At 31.5% G+C, this 24,126-nt stretch overlaps 1 protein-coding gene across 1 annotated transcript in view; it reads left to right on the forward strand.

Annotated features, from left to right (window-relative positions):
- LOC127735676 (ionotropic receptor 25a-like) overlaps window positions 1–23,686 on the forward strand; it is a 44,651-nt gene extending 20,965 nt beyond the window's left edge. The window contains exons 8-15 of the mRNA XM_052245932.1: window positions 321–431; window positions 2,251–2,346; window positions 3,008–3,214; window positions 15,620–15,962; window positions 16,134–16,383; window positions 17,406–17,590; window positions 18,239–18,371; window positions 21,180–23,686. Coding sequence (XP_052101892.1) covers window positions 321–431; window positions 2,251–2,346; window positions 3,008–3,214; window positions 15,620–15,962; window positions 16,134–16,383; window positions 17,406–17,590; window positions 18,239–18,371; window positions 21,180–21,588 — 1,734 coding nt within the window. The 3' untranslated portion in view covers window positions 21,589–23,686. The remainder of the gene's footprint in view (window positions 1–320; window positions 432–2,250; window positions 2,347–3,007; window positions 3,215–15,619; window positions 15,963–16,133; window positions 16,384–17,405; window positions 17,591–18,238; window positions 18,372–21,179) is intronic.
- Window positions 23,687–24,126: the final 440 nt, after the last annotated feature.

The following is a 24,126-nucleotide window of genomic DNA, read 5'->3' on the forward strand; positions in this document are numbered from 1 at the left end:
CCATATGACAAAGGTAACCAGAAAGTAGTGCAGATTACATGTAAAAATTTCATTTGCATTGGGTCAAGTGTGTTCACAGTTGAATAAACATTAGTGAGTTTTGATTTTGACTCCTATTGGACACATCGCAAAATCTGAACTAGAAAATTGTCAATGCAAGAACAAACTGTTAAAGTAACATGTCGCCAAATGTTTGAGGAAAGTATTGAAAAAAAAGCTTGTATTGGTTTTCAAAAAAGGACCAAAAGGTGCGTAGAACATGATATTTTGCGTTTCTATTGGCACTCAGTATATATAAAATATTTTACAAATTGTTTTAGGCAAAACGGACTGGTGTTTATGGAAACATATCATACAGGAAAGGCATGCTGAGACAGGATGTCCAGTTAACGATCAATCGTGTCATACTTGATAACTTAAATAAAAATACGGTAAGATTGGCATTTGTCATTTAAATCAATATTTTCAAACTTGATGATTTCAGTTTTCATATAGTCAAATTACCATTCTTGAGTAGTTCCACAGTGTGATTATGTATGTCAGCTGATACGATATGCCAAAGCATGCCGTTTTTTCTCATGCAATGGTATCCCACCCTAAACTTAAACAAATTCTCTAGCAAGGTGGTGTCCGAAAATATGACTTTAAAAAGTCTACAATCACCCTGCATTTTATTGTCTCAACTTATTATAAGAGACATTTTGAATCTGTCATAGATTCAATATGTCCGCCATCCTTCGTTTGATATTATTAGCGGTTTGTTTTGGCGTGTTTCTGTCTCAGACACTTGCTGTTGCAATTATAGTTCTTTACTGGACTTATAATATTACAACTGATATATGTTTAAGGCCTTCATATATGAACCCACTAATATGTGATATGGTATTTAACTGTGTTGAACCACATTAACTCATAAACAAATGACATATAATTTGCTGTCAATCACATGGCGATGAAGATTAATGAATGTTGTCTTTGTTCCAATGAACAAGGAATTCAAACTTGGCAAACTAAAGCAACTAATCGTACTGAAAAACAGACAGAACACATGTTTGACAGATTGAACACAATTTAATTTTGGAGGCCTCAAACATTGGCTGTAGTGTTTTGGTAACGATTCCGCATGTTGATCGCGGAAAGTGAAACCCCAAAAATATAATGGTCATTTTTCATGAACGGTCTGAAAAGGATATTGCTTAGCTACAAAACATTACATTTTGTTCCAATCCCATACAAGAAATCAATTTAAACAGGCTGATTAACTTTTCTGGCACCTTCAGCCTGCTCAAATGCAATTTTTTTTCTCTTCAACGTAATGTAAAATCATAATTTAATATGTTGAGGACAAGGTTTTTACACGCCCGTTTACGGGACGTATTATGGTATACCGTTGTCCGTCCGTCCGTCTGTCCGTCCGTCGTCAACATGTCGTACACTAACTCAAAAACGCTTTAACCATTTTGCATGAAACTTTGGTGAATTGTTTATATCTATTGACGTAAGCTCCCTTTCGATTTTTATAAATTTGAGATTTGACGTTTCCGAGTTATGGGGTTTTATTCATTAAAAAAGGGGGATTTTCCAGTTTTCGGACAATTTTTTGTCTTGTTCAGTTTTTTCATGCTTGACACTGGTTTCACGTTTCCGTCTGGTGTTCGTCATTGGTACAAATTTGTTTTAAAAAAGCCGCTATCCTGTCATTTACCCGATTTATTTTATTGTTAAAATCCTTTTTGTCCTCGATGCGTTGTATATCTATTAATGTTTAACGAGTTCAGCTAAACTTTTGGGTTTATCTAGTAATTTATGTAAAAGTGATTTTATACAATTTTCATCTTGTGTGATATTTTCACATGCTTGTTATAATTCATCAATATGTTGTAATGGTTGGTTAACGATACCTCTATCAGAATAAATGACTGTTATTTCTGGTTGAAATGTCAAAATTATGTTCATGAATATTTTTATTTTCAGTATTTGTATTTGACGCAATGAAATAATAGATTTAGCTTGTGATAGTTCAGCCATAATCATCATTATTGAGTTTTAAATTTTCACATTGTGAGTTTTCTATTTATATTTGGTTGTCGTTTTATTCATCTTTATCAATTTGGTCTACATAAGTTCTTGTATAGCATTTCTTATGGTATTGATCTTAATCTGTTGTTGAAAGTCGCACTGTGGCTTGTATTTGTTTAGATATTCTCTTTTTTGTCCTACCATGTTTCCTTATTTTTCTTTTATTTACAGTTAGGAACGTGGAACGAAGTAGACCGTATATCTGTCAAAGGGAAACTAACAAAAGAAGTTGGAAAGAAGAAATATAGGGTAGTCATTGTTCCGAAGGTAATTTAAATAATAAGAAGAAATAAAGTTATTTTTTAGTCTTAGATCAAATGATTTTAAACATCAAAGACTATGTAATCTCTAAAAGGGGAAACAATAATATACAATGACAGCCTTCATCATAAGTTAATATGTTTTTTTTTTAAATCGAATGAAGGTTATTTTCCAAAAGTCTGGAATAATCAATAATTTTGATAAAGGCCATAATAGTATTATAATAATAAACTAAATATAAAGTAGTGCTACTTTATCTCCTGTTTTGATGTTTGAAAGTCTTTTTGTTGTATAATATTTCCTATGTCAAAATAAAAACTGCAACCGAATTTTGTGGCCACATCCATTTTCACCAGACTATCCCAAGTTATTTCTTCAATGTGCATACAGAAAAAAATGTATACACTGCTTTGAACTATGGCAAAAGTATCAAATTATCTTATAAAATTCTCAGTTTCTTAAAGAAATACAATCGTAATATCTCAGTTGCTTTGGATGGGGATATCACAGGATCACCTTCCTAGTTTTTACTACGTGCACATCGCAGCTATTTTGCCGACGTTCAGTATAACCGCATGAAAAGGAGTTATTTCTATACATGTACAATTTGAAATTTTAGTGTTCATAAGGTTTCTCATTATTAATGAATTTTGTTTTAAATTCTTAGTATGAGCCTTTTGTGATAAAGTTGACTGATAATTCCAAGAAAAATGTCACAAGAGCCGACTACGATGGATATTGCTTAGATCTACTAGACGCTATTGCTGAAACAGCAGATTTTGAATACGAGATTGAAGAGTCACCAGATGGCTTGGTTGGCGCTATGTCAGATGATGGTTCGTGGGATGGTGTTATTAAACATCTAATGGATAGGGTATGTATTTTTTTTTATTATTAAAAGATAAGATAAACAAAATTGTACATAGAACAACATTTTGAGACAAATTTTCGAATTTTAGCGACAGTGTTGAAATTGAAACGTAAGAAAGCAAGAAAGAGAATGAAAATGGTGATAAACAAAAGTTGAACTCTAACTTGAAAATTGACAAGTAACTTCTGGTTCACTGTTTTGTCTAAGTATAATAAAACATTTGCTGTTGTTGTTGAAAATACTGGATTAACGTTGATGTGCATCGAATTCATGATTAAGAAAACAAATCAAAGTGATTTTATTGTTTAAGCCAGTACCACCAAATTTGTAACCTAATCCAGCTAGAACAATAAGTCTCTTAGTTGGATAAACCTTGTGAAAATGCTGAATACATTAGATTTTTTTTTAAAAGTGTCATGGGTCCAAACTGGTGTATGATACAATCGATTGTTTAGTAATTTGATCAAATCTTTAAAACAAAAACTTTATCTTTACCTATTCTTATATTTTAATGCCGACTGATTAAAAGTTATATTCGTATAGACATGCAGACAGCATGCATTGTACGTTTTGTCTGGTATAGCAGGGTTAAACTATAAGAACAACAACTATTTATATTGTTATAGTCGTCCTGAACATGCATAAAACACTGAACGTCAAGCAACCAACAATCAAACATTATATTGCCATTGGGTGCAATTTGACTCAATATTTATTACAAATTTTCAGAATCTGTCAAAATCTAAGGAAAGCCTCAGCTGTCATATATAAGAGATTTACAAAATGTTATGCCGAAGCTTAAAATGTAAAGTTAAGACAGCGTGTTGTTGAATTGAGTCATCAAAATGCTAACTCTAAATTACAATATGCTAAGTTGAATCTGCGCAATGTTGACTTGCAATGACAAGTGCTTCAGTCGTGACTGTATTAGTCACGATGTTGTGATGATATGCCAAACACACGTAACGTTAGGTTTTAAGTACATGATGTGAAGTTGACGTTGCATGATGTTAGCTTGCAGATGGATACTGCTCAGTCATCCACTTCGATAGCTATGATAACAAATAAAATGAATAGCTAAAATGTATGGTGCTGACTTGTTATTAATAAATGTTGAGCTGAGATAGTATGATGTTATATCATTGTGATATTACGATAGGTCTATCATGTAATCTGTTGATTTAAAACACCATGATGTACAATTGAAAGTATATATTTGTGCAGAATTGAAGATTTTTGGTGTTGACTTCTAATATAGTACAAAGTTTAGATCGTTTTATGTTAAATTGAAAGACAATAACGATGCGTCAACTTAACAGAATTATGTGAATTGAAACTGCAATTCTATGGAAAAGAGCGAGGGACAAATCCCCAGGAATTTGTTTTTCATTTGCAAGTTAATAAATATTTATGAAATTTAACTCAAGAGGCAAAATGATATACAAAGAACGTTTTCCATAAATTCATAAAGCAAAAGAATTACTCATCGCTATACAGTACACTTGAATACAGTTTTGCATATTCTACATGTTTTGTTAGGATTTTATGCAAATGTTTGGATAAAAAAACGAAATCTGTCAGAATTTTTTTGATGAACCATATTTAAGAATATATCTATCTATGTTGTTTCTTAATATATACAACATAATATTGTGGCAATCATATTTCCGTGTATCTGTTCCAAGTCAGGAACCTCGTCGGTAATTGTCATAACTTAATGTTTTTCGTTATTTATAAGAATTCAATTTTAATGACAATTCTTTGATGAATTCTGTTTAATGTGTTACCCTCACTATGTCTTTTGATTTTTTTTTTGTCGTTGGATTGCTGTCCCAGTTATGCATAACCCACATTCCCGTTTATTCATACAGCGTTTACATAATAAGCTTTGTAACTCTTAATTTTTGTAAAAGATTAAACGATTTCTATAATAATCCTCATGTGATTAGTTTTTTTTCTCTCGTATAAATTCCTTTTACACGATAAAAAAAAATATATCACTGACAGGAAATACAAAGTCTTATGCCTTAATCTGTGTTATCTCCTCTAACAAAATTCAAATGCTCTGGGAAATGATCTACTAAAATTAAAGCTTATTACACCACATCCGTGTCAGAGTTATCGGATAATTTTAATTTTATACCGCCCCCTTTTCTCCGGAATAAAGGAAAATAATATGGACTTAATCTAAAAAATGAAACCCAACAGTTCTGATAAATGATACGCTAAAGAATAGAACTGTAAAAGAATGTGACCTCTCTCCCCACCAAAAAAAAAAAACAAACAAAAAATTATTGATTGAATAATAATCTATAAAATTCGAATGTATCCATATGGATGAATTGATAGGTGGAAGAATCCTACTGCATGGGGCCAACCCAAACATAAAGTATGGTAGATTCTGTTGTATACTTTTCGCTCATACATGAACTCTATGAAACCTAATGAAATTTGACCTAAAGCCTCCAGTCTAAATCGTCAACTTTCTAAAAAAAAAATACATCATTTACAGCAGTGTCAACAATTTTTCCAGAACCAAGTAAGATAGTGCCCAGTTTATGTATATATCCACTCGGAGAATATTTAATTTTTTTTAATTGGTAAAGTCATTAATGGACAATGACCCCTATAACTTATAATAAGAAGCCAATTAATGATTTCCGTCACTTATTTTCTTGTCCATAGTGATTTTCTTGGTTCTTTGCAGCTTCTCTCTATCTATATGTGTTTTCAAAGAAAAAGAAAAAAATCAAAAATCTGTGAAAATTGTTTAAGTGCATGAATTATTTTGGTATTGCTTTGATTAATTTGTAGATATGTTTTTTTTTATGTCAACAGTTTCTCTCTCTCTTATAGTTTTCATGAGTGTGGTCTAAATTAAAATCGGTAGATTTTTTAAAATTATTTGCCAAAATGTAGTTTATTCTTTTTTGAAAAACATAATAAAAAGTTTGGGTCACAGAGCATTTCACAAGCTACAGGTTATGCAGTATTGTCAGATTTTGTATAAACTATACATGGAAAACTCAATGTTAGAAAATAGAAATAAAAATTGGGAACACGAGACTCGTTTTCTGTCTACAAAACAAAACAGATAAAGTCCCTACACATTCCATCATTAGAGACGAAATATGCCAAAGGGATTTCAAACTCATAAGTCGAAAACAGACTGACAATGCTATGGCAAAAAATAAAAAAAATAAAAAACGACAAAAAATAATGTTATCCGAGTTATCTCCCCTTATATGGAAAAGTTGAAAATAAATATGCAAAAAACGTTCTGTATTCAAAAACAAATTTAATCAGATAAATCACATAATTCTCTTCATCAAGATGAAAAGTACTACATATGAATAACATTTGTCTCTCAAAATTTGTATATTTTTTTAGATCTAGACCGATTGTGTTGTGCTATATGAGAATCTAAGATGGCGGAAGACACCCGATCTACCCTAAGGGCAATATCTCTAATGAAGACGAAATTTACAATTTCGGTCACGTCGAGTTACTTGTAGATCACCTTTTGTTGAAAAGGGTTTCTAATTTCATTTATCTATCTATTATACTGTTCAGGGGGAGGGGAGAATCGAAAAAAAAACTAAATAAAAATACACAAAAATGGATAAAAGAAGGCGAAAGATACAAAAAGGCTAGTAAAACTCTTAACCAAACTGACAATATCATGATAAAAACTCATCAGCCGAAATAAACGAGAGAAAAAAGATCAAAAGCCAAACAAGAGTATATTAAGCGCAACATAAAAAACCAAAGACTGAGCAACACGAAACCCTCAAAAAAGGGGTGATCTCATGTGCTCCAGAAGGGTAAGCAGATCCTGTTTCATATGTGGCACCTGTCACTTGGCGATTTTGCAAATAAAGAAGGAATATATTATAATTTTCGAAGAACTCCCAAAAAACATGAATTACAGGGTGTCAAATCGATAAACGTGCTTAAAATAGGCTCCTTTTCATAAAAAAAAATTGATGATAATATATTTGTGTTTAGTGTACAGTGGCAAATATTACATGCATATAAGGACGAGAATATGTTAGTGTGATATGAATATGAATAAATTTTGGCTCTGTACAAGACATATTTTGCTTGCTTAGCCGAATTTTTAACAAACTAGTTGACAAACCGTCTCTGACAATCTATGGAAATCCAAATAGCATCGGTTTTGATTAAATCCAGATTCAACCATGGTTCAATCATAGTAGAATACAACTTGCGTGCGTTTTGCGTACAGTGGCAAATATTACATGCTTATTAAGACGTGAACATGTAAGTGTGATATGAATATGAATAAACCCTGCTTTGTTACAAGACATACTTTACTTGCCTAGACGAATTTTCAACGAACTAGTCGACAAATTGTCTCTGACATTCTATGGAAATCGTAACCGCATCACTTTTGATTAAATCCAGATTCTTTTGTTTTATTTCGTGGAAAAGAAAATTCAATTTTCAGATACCTCTAACAAGGCCAGGGGGGGGGGGGGTGTTTCACATTCTCATATAGCTCTGACCCTCTCAGTCCTACGTTTTAGCGTATTATTTGTCATATCAGTTGATCTTTTCTTTTTAAGATTTCGACTCCAGATTTTTATGTTTTATTTCGGGGAAAAGGGGAGTGGTAAATACAAATTCTCTGATAACTCTTACATAGATGTGATTTTATATGAGTAAAATTTGACCCTCACAGTCATAAGTCTTATAAAGCCACAATATTATGTTGTATATATTAACACACAACATAGGTAAATATTTTCTTAAATATTGTTCATAAAAAAAAGTCTGGTTTTTAATCATAAAAAAAAATCCAAACAAAACATGTAAAATATACGGCAAAACTGTATTCCAGTGTAATATATAGCGATGGGTAATTCTTTTGCTTTATGAATTTATGGAAATTTTCTTTGTACCGGTATATCATTTTGCCTCTTGGGTTAAATTTCATTAAAATTTATGGAAAGCCTCAGCTGTCATATATTAGAGATTTACAAAACATTATGCTGAAGCTTAAAATGTAAACTTAAGAAAGCGTGATGTTGAATTAAGTCATCAAAATGCCAACTCTAAATTACAATATGCTAAGTTGAATCTGCGCAATGTTGACTTGCAATGACAAGTGCTTTAGTTGTGATAATATAATGATAAGTTGCGATGTTGTGATGATATGCCAAACACACGTTACGTTGAGTTTAAAGTACATGATGTGAAGTTGATGTTGCATGGTGTTAGCTTGCAGATGGATAATGCTCAGCCATCCACTTCGATTGCTGTGATAACAAATAAAATGAATAGCTCAAATGTAAGGTGCTGACTTGTTATTAATAAATGTTGAGCTGAGATAGTACGATGTTATATCATTGTGATATTACGATAGGTCTATCATGCAATCTGTTGATTTAATACACCATGATGCACAGTTGAAAGTACATTATGTTAAGTTAAGATAACACGATGCTACACCACTATATTGAAACGAAAGGCCAACCATACAATGTGTTGACTTAAAACAACACTATGCAACGTTGAAAGTACATGATGTTAAGCTAAGATATCACGATGGTTTATCAGTATAATGTCACGATAGGCTTACCATACAATATGCTCACTTGAAACTACACGACGTACAGTTGAAATTTTATAATGATAAGCTCAGATCGCATGATGTAATATCATTATAATGTCACGATAGGCTTTTTATACAATTTGCTCATTTAAAACTACACCACGTACAGCTGAAAGTACGTGATATCAAGCTAAGATAGCACGTTGTTATAGCATTAGAATGTCACGATAGGCTTACCACACGATATGCTCATTTAAAACTACATGACTTACAGTTGAAACTAGGTGATGTTAAGCTAAGATAGCATGTTGTTATATCATTTGAATGTCACGATAGGCTTACCATACAATATGATCATTTAAAACTACACAACGTACAGTTGAAAGTATGAGATGTTGAGCTATGATAGCACGATGTTATATCATAATAATATCACGATAGGCTTGCCATACAATATGCTCATTCAAAACTACACGACGTACAGTTGAAAGTACGTGTTGTTCAGCTAAGATAGCACGATGATATACCATTATGACGTCACGAGAGGCTTATTAGTCCCCTACCGACGAAGTCAAAGGGGACTTTAGGTTTTCACTCCGTCCGTCTGTCCATCCGTCAGTCCGGCAAATCAGCTTTCCACACTTTTTTTCTTCGTTCTTGAAGATATTGATTTGATATTTGGTATATAGTTTTATCATGACAAGTTATAGATCAAGTTCGAATTTTGTTCTGGTCTGATGATTTAGTCCAGAGTTATGAACCATATCTCTGGACCATATCTAATGTTAGAGTACTATGTTAAACCATTATTTCTGTACAAAGGGAGATAACTAATTTTTCAAAAGACATTCTTTGATAAATCATTTGAAGAATTTTTTGGCAAGTTTGTTTGTTATTTAGTATAAACTAATTTTTCTAAATGCTATATATATTTTTTTTTTAAAATATGAAGAGAAATCCTTTAATTAGATAATAATCTTTTTTTATTAATGTATATATTTCAATACATTACATTGTGTAGATAAAAGTTGTTGACATTTTATAGATAAGTTACATATCTATATTAGTTTGTGACAAATGAAAGAAAAAATATTTGGAACTATTAATTATATTTGATTATAATTTGAAAATAGATATACACTGTATTACATCATATCTAATTTTAGAGAACTATTAATCATATCTTATGTTTTTTTCACTCATATAATCAGTTTTCCACACTGTTTTTATTCATGCTTGAAGATATTGACATGATATTTACTTTTCTTTACACCATGACAAGTTATAGAACAAGTTAGCGTGTTCCAGTAAAATGAATTTTTACCTGGTAGGGGACTATGTATTGCCATGCAATACTCTCAGAATGCTTGTCATACAATGTGTTGACTTGAAATCACACGATGTAAATTTGAAGTAGTTTGGTCTTCACTTGAAACAGTAAAATGTTAAGTTATAAAAACAGAACGTAAAGTCAAAATAAAACAATGATAGGATGACATATACTTGTGCAGAATTGAAGATTTTTGGTGTTGACTTCGAATATAGTACAAATATGAGATCGTTTTATGTTAAATTGAAAGACGATTATGATGCGTAAAACATTACAGAATTATGTGAATTGAAACTGCAATTCTATGGAAAAGAATGAGGGACAAATCCCCAGGATTTTTTCTTCTTCATTTGCAAGTTGATGAATATTAATGAAATTTAACTCAAGAGGCAAAATGATATACAAAGAAAGTTTTCCATAAATTCATGAAGCAAAAGAATTACTCATCGCTATATATTACACTTGAATACAGTTTTGCCGTATATTTTACATGTTTTGTTTGGATTTTTTTTATGATTAAAAACCAGACTGTTTTTTATGAACAATATTTAAGAAAATATTTATCTATGTTGTGTGTTAATATATACAACATAATATTGTGGCTTTATAAGACTTATGACTGTGAGGGTCAAATTAATTTTTACTCATATAAAATCACATCTATGTAAGAGTTATCAGAGAATTTGTATTTACCACTCCCCTTTTCCCCGAAATAAAACATAAGAATCTGAAGTCTTAATCTTAAAAAACAAAGATCAACTGATATGACAAATAATACGCTAAAGCTTAGGACTGAGAGGGTTAGAGCTATTTGACAATGTGACCCCCTTCCCCCCCCCCCCCCCCCCCGTTAGAAGTATTCGGAAAATTTGAATTTTGACGGTGTGTCGACTTGTTCGTTGAAAATTCGGCTAGGCAATTAAAGTATGTCTTGTAACAAAGCAGGGTTTATTCATATTCATATCACTCTTACATGTTCTCGTCCTGATATGCATGTAATATTTGCCACTGTACGTAAAACGCACCGCTTTTCCCCGAAATAAAACCAAAAAATCTTGACTTAATCAAAACCGATGCTATTTGGATTTCCAGATTGTCAGAGACGGTTTGTCAACTAGTTTGTTAAAAATTCGGCTAAGCAAGCAAAATATGTCTTGTACAGAACCAAGATTTATTCATATTCATATCACTCTTACATATTCTCGTCCTAATATGCATGTAATATTTGCCACTGAACACTAAACACAAATTCAAATGACGGATGCCATATATCAAACAGGATCTGCTTACCCTTCTGGAGCACCTGAGATCACCCCTTTTTTGAGGGTTTCGTTTTGCTCAGTCTTTGGTTTTCTATGTTGCGCCTAATATACTCTTGTTTGGCTTTTGATCTTTTTTCTCTCTTTTATTTCGGCTGATGAGTTTTTGTCATGACATTGTCAGTTTGGTTAAGAGTTTTACTATCCCTTTTGTATCTTTCGCCTTCTTTTATCCATTTTTTTGTATTTTTATTCAGTTTTTTTTTTTCGATTCTCCCGTCCCCTGAACAGTATAATAGTTAGATAAATGAAATTAGAAACCCTTTTCAACAAAAGTTGATCTACAAGTAACTCGACGTGACCGAAATTGTAAATTTCTTCCTCATTAGGGATATTGCCCTTAGGGTAGATCGGGTGTCTTCCGCCATCTTAGATTCTCATATAGCACAACACAATCAGTATAGATCTAAAAAATATACAAATTTTGAGAGAGGAATGTTATTCATATGTAGTACTTTTCATCTTGATGAAGAAAATTATGTGATTTATCTGATTAAAACGACTATTTGTTTTTGAATACAGAACGTTTTTTGCATATTTTTTTCCAACTTTTCCATTTAAGGGGAGATAACTCGGATAACATTATTTTTTGTCGTTTTATATTTTTTTTAATTTTTTGCCATAGCATTGTCAGTCTGTTTTCGACTTATGAGTTTGAAATCCCTTTGGCATATTTCGTCTCTAATGATGGAATGTGTAGGGACTTTATCTATTTTGTTTTGTAGACAGAAAACAAGTCTCGTGATCCCAATTTTTATTTTTATTTTCTAAAATTGAGTTTTCCATACATGTATAGTTTATACAAAATCTGACAATACTGCATAACCTGTAGCTTGCAAAATGTTCTATGGCCCAAACTTTTTATTATGTTTTTCAAAAAAGAATAAACTACATTTTGGCAAATAATTAAAAAAAAATATACCGATTTTAGTTTAGACCACACTCATGAAAACTATAAGAGAGAGAGAAACTGTTGACATAAAAAAAAACATATCTACAAATTAATCAAAGCAATACCAAAATAATTCATGCACTTAAACAATTTTCACAGATTTTTGATTTTTTTCTTTTTCTTTGAAAACACATATAGATAGAGAGAAACTGCAAAGAACCAATAAAAATCACTATGAACAAGAAAATAAGTGACGGAAATCATTAATTGGCTTCTTATTATAAGTTATAGGGGTCATTGTCCATGAATGACTTTACCAATTTAAAAAAATAAAATATTCTCCGAGTGGATATATGGATAAACCTGGGCACTATCTTACTTGGTGCTGGTTGGCACTGCTGTAAATGATGTATTTTTTTTTTAGAAAGTTGACGATTTAGGCTGGAGGCTCTAGGTCAAATTTCATTAGGTTTCATAGACTTCATGTATGAGCGAAAAGTATACAACAGAATATACCATACTTTATGTTTGGGTTGGCCCCATGTAATAGGATTCTTCCACCTATCAATTCATCCATATGGATACATTCGAATTTTATAGATTATTATTCAATCAATAATTTCATTATTTTGTTTGGTTTTTTTTTTTTTTTGAAGGGGGAGAGGTCACATTATTTTACAGTTCTACTCTTTAGCGTATCATTTATCAGAACTGTTGGGTTTCATTTTTTAGATTAAGTCCATATTATTTTCCTTTATTTCGGAGAAAAGGGGCGGTATAAAATTAAAATTATCCGATAACTCTGACACGGATGTGGTGTAATAAGCTTTAATTTTAGTAGATCATTTCCCAGAGCATTTGAATTTTGTTAGAGGAGATAACACAGATTAAGGCATAAGACTTTGTATTTCCTGTCAGTGATATATTTTTTTTATCGTGTAAAAGGAATTTATACGAGAGAAAAAAAACTAATCACATGAGGATTATTATAAAAAGTTGTTTAATCTTTACAAAAATGAACAGTAACAAAGCTTATTATGTAAACGCTGCATGAATAAACGGGAATGTGGGTTATGCATAACTGGGACAGCAATCCAACGACAAAAAAAAAATCAAAAGACATAGTGAGGGTAACACATTAAACAGAATTCATCAAAGAATTGTCATTAAAATTGAATTCTTAAAAATAACGAAAAACATTAAGTTATGACAATTACCGACGAGGTTCCTGAACAGATACACGGAAATATGATTGCCACAATATTATGTTGTATATATTAATAATTTAATTTTGGATGTAACACGTCTTCTGATTGGCTGAAAGTGTTTTGTCTATCAGCTCATAGACATAATTTTGTCATGTGACCGTGACGTCATCAACGTTTTTATCATGATTTACGCCTCTTTAGAATTAAATTATAAGGAATGACTGTAATATTTTTTCTGTCTATTCGAAATAACCTAAAAAATGTGGTGCACACTTTTAAATAACCCGCTACGCGGGTTATTCAGTGTGCACCACATTTTTGATGTTATTTCTTCATAGACAGAAAAAATGTTACAGTAATTCCTTAAAGAAACAACATAGATAGATATATTCTTAAATATGGTTCATCAAAAAAATTCTGACAGATTTTGTTTTTTTTTATCCAAAAATTTGCATAAAATCCTAACAAAACATGTAGAATATGCAAAATTGTATTCAAGTGTACTGTATAGCGATGAGTAATTCTTTTGCTTTATGAATATGTGGAAAACGTTCTTTGTATATCATTTTGCTTCTTGCGTTAAATTTCATTAATATTTATTAATTTGCAAATGAAAAAAAAAACCTGTCCCTCGCTCTTTTCCATAGAATTGCAGTTTCAATTCACATAACTCTGTTATGTTGACGCATCATTATTGTCTTTCAATTTAACATCAAACGATCTAAACTTTGTACTATAATAGAAGTCAACACCAAAAATCTTCAATTCTGCACAAATATATGTCATCCTATCATTGTTTTATTTTGACTTTACGTTATGTTTTTATACTGTTTCAAGTCAAGACCGAACTACTTCAAATTTACATCGTGTAGTTTCAAGTCAACACATTGTAAGATAAGCCTCTCGTGACGTCATAATGATAAAACATCATGCTATCTTAGCTGAACAACACGTACTTTTAACTGTACATCGTGTAGTTTTAAATGAGCATATTGTATGGCAAGCCTATCGTGATATTATTATGATATAAGATAGTGCTATCATAGCTCAACATCACGTACTTTCAACTGTACGTCGTGTAGTTTTAAATGAGCATATTGTATGGTAAGCCTATCGTGACATTCTAATGATATAACAACGTGCTATCTTAGCTTAACATCACCTAGTTTCAACTGTACGTTGTGAGTTTTAAATGAGTAAATTGTATAATAAGCCTATTGTGACATTATAATGATATAACAACGTGCTATCGTAGCTTAACATTACAAAATTTCAACTGTACGTCGTGTAGTTTCAAGTGAGCATCTTAGCTTAACACGTTGCATCGTGTTGTTTTAAGTCAACAAAGTGTATGGTAAGCCTTTCGTTTCAATATAGTGGTGTAGCATCGTGTTATCTTACCTTAACATCATGTACTTTCAACTGTGCATCATGGTGTTTTAAATCAACAGATTGCATGTTAGACCTATCGTAATATCACAATAATATAACATCGTACTATCTCAGCTCAACATTTATTAATAACAAGTCAGCACCATACATTTTAGCTATTCATTTTATTTGTTATCATAGCTATCGAAGTGGATGACTGAGCAGTATCCATCTGCAAGCTACCACCATGCAACGTCAACTTCACATCATGTATATTAAACTCAACGTTACGTGTGTTTGGCATATCATCACAACATCGTGACTTATCATTATACTATCACGACTAAAGCACTTGTCATTGCAAGTCAACATTGCGCAGATTCAACTTAGCATATTGTAATTTTGAGTTAGCATTTTGATGACTCAATTCAACATTACGCTGTCTTAACTTTACATTTTAAGCTTCATTATAACGTTTTGTAAATCTCTAATATATGACAGCTGAGGCTTTCCATAATAATCTATCAAAATTGCAGTTTTGAGCAATATTTAGGACTTTGCAGTATCTAGACATTCGAAATACGGCGTTAAAACCTCCAAGTATACACAAATAGTTGTGATACTGCGAATTGTAGAAAGATTGAAAGACTATGGAAAAATCTCAGTGTGAAATGTTCTCTACCTCACCTCTGATCTTTTTTTTTCTCCAGAAGGCTGATATTGCAGTTGGACCAATTTCAGTGATGGCCGAGAGAGAAAACGTTGTCGACTTTACTGTTCCATATTATGACCTCGTAGGATTGACTATACTCATGAAGAAACCTAAGTTTGATTACAAAATTACAAAATTTATTGAAGTTTTAGACAATTATGTGTGGCTGTGTATCATCGCTGCGTTTTTCTTATTTAGTGGACTACTGTGGGCCTTTGATAAATTTAGCCCCTATAGTTACCAGAATGATAAAACGCTTTGGGATGGACAAGGACCAGAGCCTAGGGTTTTCTCTTTCAAAGAAGGAATTTGGTTTTGTATGATGTCACTAACACCACAAGGTAACACTTTTTAGTTCATATGGCTTAACTTAAGGTTTCATTTAATTTTCTAATTCAAAATAGAAAAAAAAGTTTTATATAATAAAAGTTTTAATAGACAGGATAAGTGTCATTTTATTATTTTCACGACTTATTTTTAAAATACAAACAAACATTCAATTATAATTTCAGGCGGTGGTGAAGCACCTAGAGCATTATCAGGTAGACTTATTGCTGCCACTTGGTGGTTGTTTGGTTTCATTGTTATTGCAACATACACAGCAAATCTGGCTGCTTTCTTGACGGTTTCAAGAATGGATGAGCCAATAAAATCCTTAGATGATCTATCGTCTCAGTACAAGATTCAATATGCGCCAATGAATGGAAGTACTGGCCTTGTTTACTTTAAAAGAATGGCAGAAATTGAACAGAAATTCTACACGTAAGCAGACTTTCCTATTCCTTATATAAAAAATGAAACCCACAATTAAAATAAGTTATAAAGATTATATATTTTCTAATTTTATGCTCATATTTTTATTCTAGTTGTTGTTACAATGTTTATCCATATCTGAAAGTGTGTAATTTTAAATATTAAGCATGACTTATCATATTGCCAATTTTTCGTTTGTATAATAATTTTCTTTGTATTTATTTATCCTTTGCTTTTTAATGTTTTGGTTTGAGTATTCCTGATAGAAATAAATCAAAAAACAAATTTGGACGCACGAAATCTACAAAGTGGTATTTTTATTTTCACATCAAAACTGTGACCTCGTCTTGTTGGCAATAATGTCGTACAAGCTTTAGTTGTAGTTATTTCTTATGTCTAACGTTATCCTTCTTTGTCTTTATCGTAATGTCTTTTAAATAAATGTTTGTGTATGGTTATGATTTTTCATTTCTTTGTGTTTTTTGTTGGTTTTGATTTGTTGCTTACCACCAGAGACCAAACGGCTAGAATATAAGCAGGTCTCATGTGAATGTAATATTAACAATTATTATACAAATGCATCCGTTTTTAAATTAGTTCAGTTATTGTCAACAAAGAAGGTACAGAAATTGTCTAATTCAGGAAAATATATAAAATACGCCACAGATATAAAATTTTCAGGACAATTCTTTGAATGATTTATTTTTTGTATTCTTGCCTCCGATTGTATTTAAAAAAAAATGTTCTGTTATGATATACATATAAAAATAAGGAGATGAGGTATGATTGCCAATGAGACAACTATCCACCAAGGTTCAAATAAAGTGGATGTAATCAATTAAGTTCAAATAAAGTGGATGTATATATTAATGATAAAAATATAAGCTGTATTGCTTCCGTGTTTTGAAATAAACCAAACTAACATGAAATCCTCCTGAATATGTATACATGTTTTTATTTTCCACTGTGCGTTAAGAAGCCATCCATTAATGCACTAGTTTAGTCTGCACAACCACATATGATCGTTTCAGAATTTGGAAGCAGATGAGTTTGAATGACAGCTTGGATGCTGTGCAAAGGGCTAAACTTGCTGTTTGGGATTATCCAGTTAGTAACAAGTACACAAAGCTGTGGGAAACCATGCAAGATACAGGATTTCCCAACACTCTAGAAGAGGCCACTACGAGAGTCATTTCGGGAGATTTTGCGTATATTGGTGAGAAGTCTTTGTTCTTTTTGTTACATTTTACATCAATACACTTAGAAATGTTAATCAGAAAATATGCACGTTATATTAACTTTTTTGCTTAAAGCAACTGATTTAAAATGAAATAAACAAAATGAACTTGACAGACAGCGACAGTTAAATGAATAAGAAAGGCCACTTTAAGCAGTATTTTAAGCTATTCCACAACAGTACGTTCAACTAACGATTGTTTATTTTCCTTGCAATGTTTGCTTTCGAAGTTTGCATAAGCATTACGATTAAAATGTTAACTTGCAGATAAGGACATAGATGGAGTTTCAGTCTGTATATATAGGATACATAGATTCGATGAAACACACTATGTATAAATAATCAGTATGTCGATAAAATCGCAAAGAAAGAACATACACTTGTAGATATATATAGGCACTAACATTTTCTTCTTTTTTAATAATACATTCATTCCTGCATTTCGATCTATAAAAAACATTTAGCTGATTCCAACGTCTTATTTTTGTTACACACTCAGACTGTAGACTGTATTATCTTCAAATATGGAAATCCACGGATTTCACTCAGATTTAAATGTTTTTCTAATGAAATACAACGTTTATTATATGCCGTTTATTATAACTCATATTTTTACAATCATGATAGGCGATGCTGCGGAGAATAAATTTCAAACGTTGACAAAATGTGACTTATGGGAAGTTGGAGAAGAATTCAGCCGTAAACCATTTGCGTTTGCTGTACAAGAAGGCTCACCACTGAGGAATATTCTGTCCAATGCGTAAGTAGTCAGAAATGATGTTAGACATTTACAGCATTTTTTACAGGTGTTTACTCAGAACAGACTTGGACTAACATTACCGGTCTAGATCACTTTATATGTAGTTTCACTAGCTATTTTTCATAGCTTTTATTAAAGAACGCTTGTCCGTCTGTTTTATGATTTGGTTTCTTAGGATTTTGTCGTCTCGTTCAAACTTGTTATCTGAATTTTCCAGGATCATTATCTTATGGTTGGGTTAGTTCTTTCATCTTGTTATACACCACCTTTCAATGGAACAGATGAATTAATTGCTTTCATTTGCTCCTTGTCTACCACTCACTCACTCAATTGCGAAAGTTTTTAAGGACACAATCTCATACAGTTTATTGTTGATTGACGAAACCCTAATTGCTAGCAACCATGACTACTTCGGGCACATAAAGAATGTAGCGGGGTTAAACATGCTTGTGAGCGCTCAACCATCCCATGCATAGTGTAACAGCACAACATAAGAACAAACTGTAAATCTCTTTTGAAAAACTCATTAGATCGATGCATACAGGAATAAATGCCCTGTTCATTGATAATTTTCTATGTTTTCTATGTATTGTGTGCGATTTTGTCCTATGAACATTTACTCCATATCCTTTCATTTTCTATAGCACAAAAATAATTAATAGAAATACAAAAAGTGCAGATCTGAGAGCACTCTGGTTACTGAAATCTAGTTCAAAATCAAGTTCAACTATTAAATAAACCTTGTTTTCAAGACTAGAGTATTAATCAGTACTTTTGCAACTGCTGTTTTAAAGGTATCATAAACAATCTGACAAAAGCATGATAGTGTGCAATGTCAAACTATGACTGACTATCGACCAGTTTCTAAGAATTTTTCAGAAATTTATAGCCTTACATATTTATTCATGTTTTAATTAATTGAAAACAAAATAAATGAAAGCATAAAAAAAATCTTTCTACAGTATTGAAAAAATCAACAATAGATACCGCCCCCTCCCGCTTTCCGAAGCAAGAAGTAAAAAAAACAAAATTACAACTTCACATGAAGATCAAGATCAAGACCACGTAATCGATATAAAACTGACTAAATATGCCGGTCATGTAGGACTAGAATAATACAATAACAACGCAAATAGTAATTAGTTCTGAAGAGGGTGTCGCCGCAATTTACCTTGACTAATTCGATTGCCGAATGGAGCACTACCACAACACCATATATGGAATATTTACAAAATCCAAAGAATAACTATTGTTTTATAACTTTGTATCAACTTTCTTATTATCTAATGAACATTAATTTCATACGTACAATTCATTTTAATCTCTAACCTATCCATAACGTCATAATTGTAAAACAACCGCAAATATTGTACTTTTCTAAACAAAAACTCTATCATTGGAAATTTAGATGAATACTGAGTTTAGCCTTAAACTGTGATTCATACCAATACAGGATCAAGTGCGCTATGTAAGGGGTGCAATTGGTGCCTATATATGACTCACAGCAAATAAGTTGGCACTATAATTTTACAAAGGGCTATTTCATTACTAAGTTAATATGAAAACTTCTGCTTGATGATATTGTGTGGAAGTGAAGTGTAGATAGTCAACCGTTCTAATTGTTAACCGAATTGAAAGGATCTTCAAACGCAGCTAATATAATTAGATCACCCAAGAGTTTTTACACTCCCGAACTATTCTATTTCATATTTTTAATAGCTTTATTAGGACATTTGATAATAAGTTATTTGATAGAAATCAGCAAACTAAATAAAGGACAGAAATAGTAGTTGTAAAACATTTATTAGAAACCATGGCAAGAGAAAACGATATTTGAAGGTTTTTTGGTGTAATTTAGGTAGTAAATACAAAGGGTCGGAAGAGATATTAAGCTGGGATGTTCTAATGAAACAATTGTCTTCTACATGTCTAATATATTCTCTTAGGAACGCACTGCCTTGAATGTAGAAGTAATTGATTGTCTAAGGAACATCATACCACTACCACGTCGTCTTTGTAACATACTTTTCTCATTGCTTGTCTTTTATTATTTACACTTATAACTCATTCATCCTTTTCATTCTTCTTCTTCAAAAGTTATTTTTATTTACTAGCACTGGGTCGATATTGTTGCTGGCGGTCTGTTAGTCCCCAGGGGCATCACCAGCTCAGTATTTAATGCGTCGCTGCTGACATGACTTATAATGTAATTTGCAGAAACTTTCCGTTGATAAATTAAGAAGTTATTAAGAAACTAAAATTTCAACTCCCTCATTCAAAGTTCACCTTAGATAAATTTGGCTATTCTTTTTTTCTATATATAGCTTCTAAAATGTCTACGCATAAATACATCTATTATAGCTTTTAAATATAAAATTTCTACGCATAAATACATCTATAGCTTTCAAATATAAAATTTCTACGCATAAATACATCTATAGCTTTCAAATATTTAGGATTGAGCATACCTGATAAGGCTCATCAAGAAACTCTCTCCCGACGCATGTAGAAAATCGCTCCCGACGAACGTAATTTATAAAGTGTTATTTTAATCATATAGGATACGCTTACCCTGTCGACCACACGATCTTTCTATTTTCAGTTCATGCCTTTCCTTTAGGTTTTTGTTTTTTATTTTCATTCCAAATCGATTCACAAGTTGCCTTTTTTATATTCATTTGGTTTGGGAACAACATAACAAAATTATTCTTTGTATAGATTCTTATTCAGTTGAATTATGTTCTACTTTTCTGAACATCTCATGCGGAACCAAGAATATATGTTACTTTTGAATTTATACTTTTATAGGATATTAAAGTTATTGAATCAAAGGAAGTTGGAAACGTTGAAACATAAATGGTGGACGAATAACCAAAAGAAGAAAACATGTCCAGACATTGAAAATGAAAGTGATGGTATAAGCATAAAAAATATTGGCGGTGTCTTCCTCGTGATTGCTGTTGGAACTGCACTTTCGTTGATTTGTCTGGCGTTTGAATTCTACTGGTATAAATATCGACCTCAACAAGATGGAATGAGATATAATGTCAAGAGGAACCAATCAAAAGCATCATTAACGACCAGCGCAACAGCAACGACTAACTTGTCCAATGGTAATGGTTCATCTCTCTGGGCTAACAATGCTCCAGATTTTGTACCGGAAGAAGAGACAAGAAATAACGGCATGGTTCATTTTGAACTAAATGGACAGCTATAAAATAGCGCTTCATCATATGCGAATAAAACATTAACATCTGTAAATGAAATAGATGCCTTCAAGACAGACGAAAAGGGATATAGAAACATTTAAAAGCTTTGAATATGCTTTTACAAATCAGTTACTTCATACATCGTTGCTAAAGATGTCTGTGGAAGCTTATTCTCTAACTCAACTTGTTCATTGGCTTGAGTAGTGTGTTTTGTATTGTAGACAGTGACTTAGTTTACTTTACTTCTAAATTATCTTGACTTATAAAAACGGTTAAAAATCCATCCGTTTGGTTTTGTAATATTACTTAAAAATTTAACATATAGTGTTGTGTTGAAAAATGTGATATTCATTGAACTTGATTTTCTTTATTAAGAATGTCATTCTCCTTGTCATAGTTTGTATAGAAATATAGTTATTTTATTTACAAGTATTGCACTAAATGCATAAACAAAATGTTTTAAATATTGTCTTAATAGATATAAGAAGATGTGGCATGAAAACCAATGAGTCAACTCTCCATCCAAGTCACAATTTGTAAAAGTAAACCATTATAGGTCAAAGTACGGCCTTCAATATTAAAAAGAAAATACTTAATTTCCTAACATGAACAATTTATTGCATGTATAGCAATTTGATTAATATTTATTAATTTTTCATTTTAGCATTTTGTTTCTGTTTTTATCAATGTCGAAAGTACTTTTTACTAGTGCTCGCATCTTAGTATACTAATATATAGATTATCTGACAAGCAGTTTTAATAAATTATACTATTCTAATTAGCGAACTTTCAGACGTGGGTAAACTATGGGAATGTTCAAACAAGGATATTAATCAGTGAATGAATGTTACATTTTACACTGATTAAAAGTTAGATATCAATAAATCGGCCATCCAACTTTCTGTCTCTAGACTATTCTAGATTGTACATAATACAGGGAAAGGGCTGTGTCTGCATATTTGTTCCGCATAATACATGTTCCACGTGGAACAAAATGGTAGATAGTAGATAACAAAAGTTCTTGAGAACTAAAATCAAATGATATTTAATCCTTCTTCATAAAATTATTTCCTGGAACATAAAGCCCCATAAAATTTGTTCATACCGTAGGATGACTGGAAATTGTACAATAGACAGATTTTTTAATGTCAGCAAAAATACACATGTATATCACGTGATTGTTTACAACCAAGTGCATTTTGATAAGTACATTTTGTAATCATCTGTACATGAAGGTTAATATATACAAAACTTCTCTTACATATAACTATTCCTAGAAATTATGTAACATGATAAATATTCCCCTTTATTTTATAATTAAAAACGGTGATAACTATATATTTTGTAAATCTTGTAATGTTGTTTTGAAACGAGTATTGTCACAAATACAAATACTTGCAATTTCACAATCAAATTTTATAGTTTTTATATTCCTATGTAATGGTTTCTCTCAAAGTGTTATATACATGTAGGAATCATATTTGTTGCTAAAGTTCCAACATTATATTTGTTCAAGAGAATTTTATTGTGTAACAAAAGTTTCGGTGGGAACTTTCATTATATATTGATTTATCCAGTATGTTAGAAATTTTATTATTGAAAATAAATTATTATATTGAATAGATATTATGAAAGTGGACTTTTATACACTCACAGGGCAACTGCCATGTATCCTTACTTAACGCAGACATGTTCATAAACAAAATAGTCAATTAAATCATGTTTATTCTTCAAGTACGGTATATCAGCTAACATTTGGTGTTACAAAAACAATGCAGTAAGCTTAATAGTACAACACAGTACCATGTATTGAAATTCTATGGATATCTGTATCAAACATATCTTATCATTGTCGGAAAAACTCTACTGTACAAAAAAAAACAAAAATGGTAGTGGACATATGGGATATCAACGGACAAAATTATGAAATAATAACAACAAAAATTACATTTCATTTTGCATCGATTTATTTATTATGTCTTTCATATTCAGTATCATTTCATGATGTATATTTTATCCTGTTTGCTGTTAAAATTAAAAGTTTATAATGTTGTTATTTTTGAATTTTGTTTTACAATATATATCAAATAAATCATTTATAGAATATTTTGAAGTTAATATTTCAAAAATAGTTTTGAAAAGTAATATATCATTATCTGTCGGGAAGTACTTTTAATTTTGGCAAAACTTAGCTTCCAATTACTTTTTGCCGTTTTTACTTACCAATAGATTCATGTGGAGCCGGATCTGCTTACCCTTTTGGAGCACATAAGATCACCCCCGGTTTTTGGTGCTGTTCATATTGCTCTGTCTTGAGTTTTCTATGTTGTGTTTTGTATACCCTTGTTTGTCTTTTTGTATTTTCGGTTTTTGCCATGGCGTTGTAGTTTATTTTCGACTTAGGAGTTTGATTGTCCCTTTTGGGATATTCGTCTCTACTAAAAGTCATAATTGTCGGGCAAATTACAAAGTATCACTTGCTAGATTTCTATATGGTCTGCAATTTGTTTCTATTTCCCCGAATTTTTGCTCTTCAATCCACAAAT

Source organism: Mytilus californianus, unplaced genomic scaffold (assembly GCF_021869535.1).
Source record: "Mytilus californianus isolate M0D057914Y unplaced genomic scaffold, xbMytCali1.0.p SCAF_3, whole genome shotgun sequence".
Taxonomy (NCBI): Eukaryota; Metazoa; Mollusca; class Bivalvia; order Mytilida; family Mytilidae; genus Mytilus; species Mytilus californianus.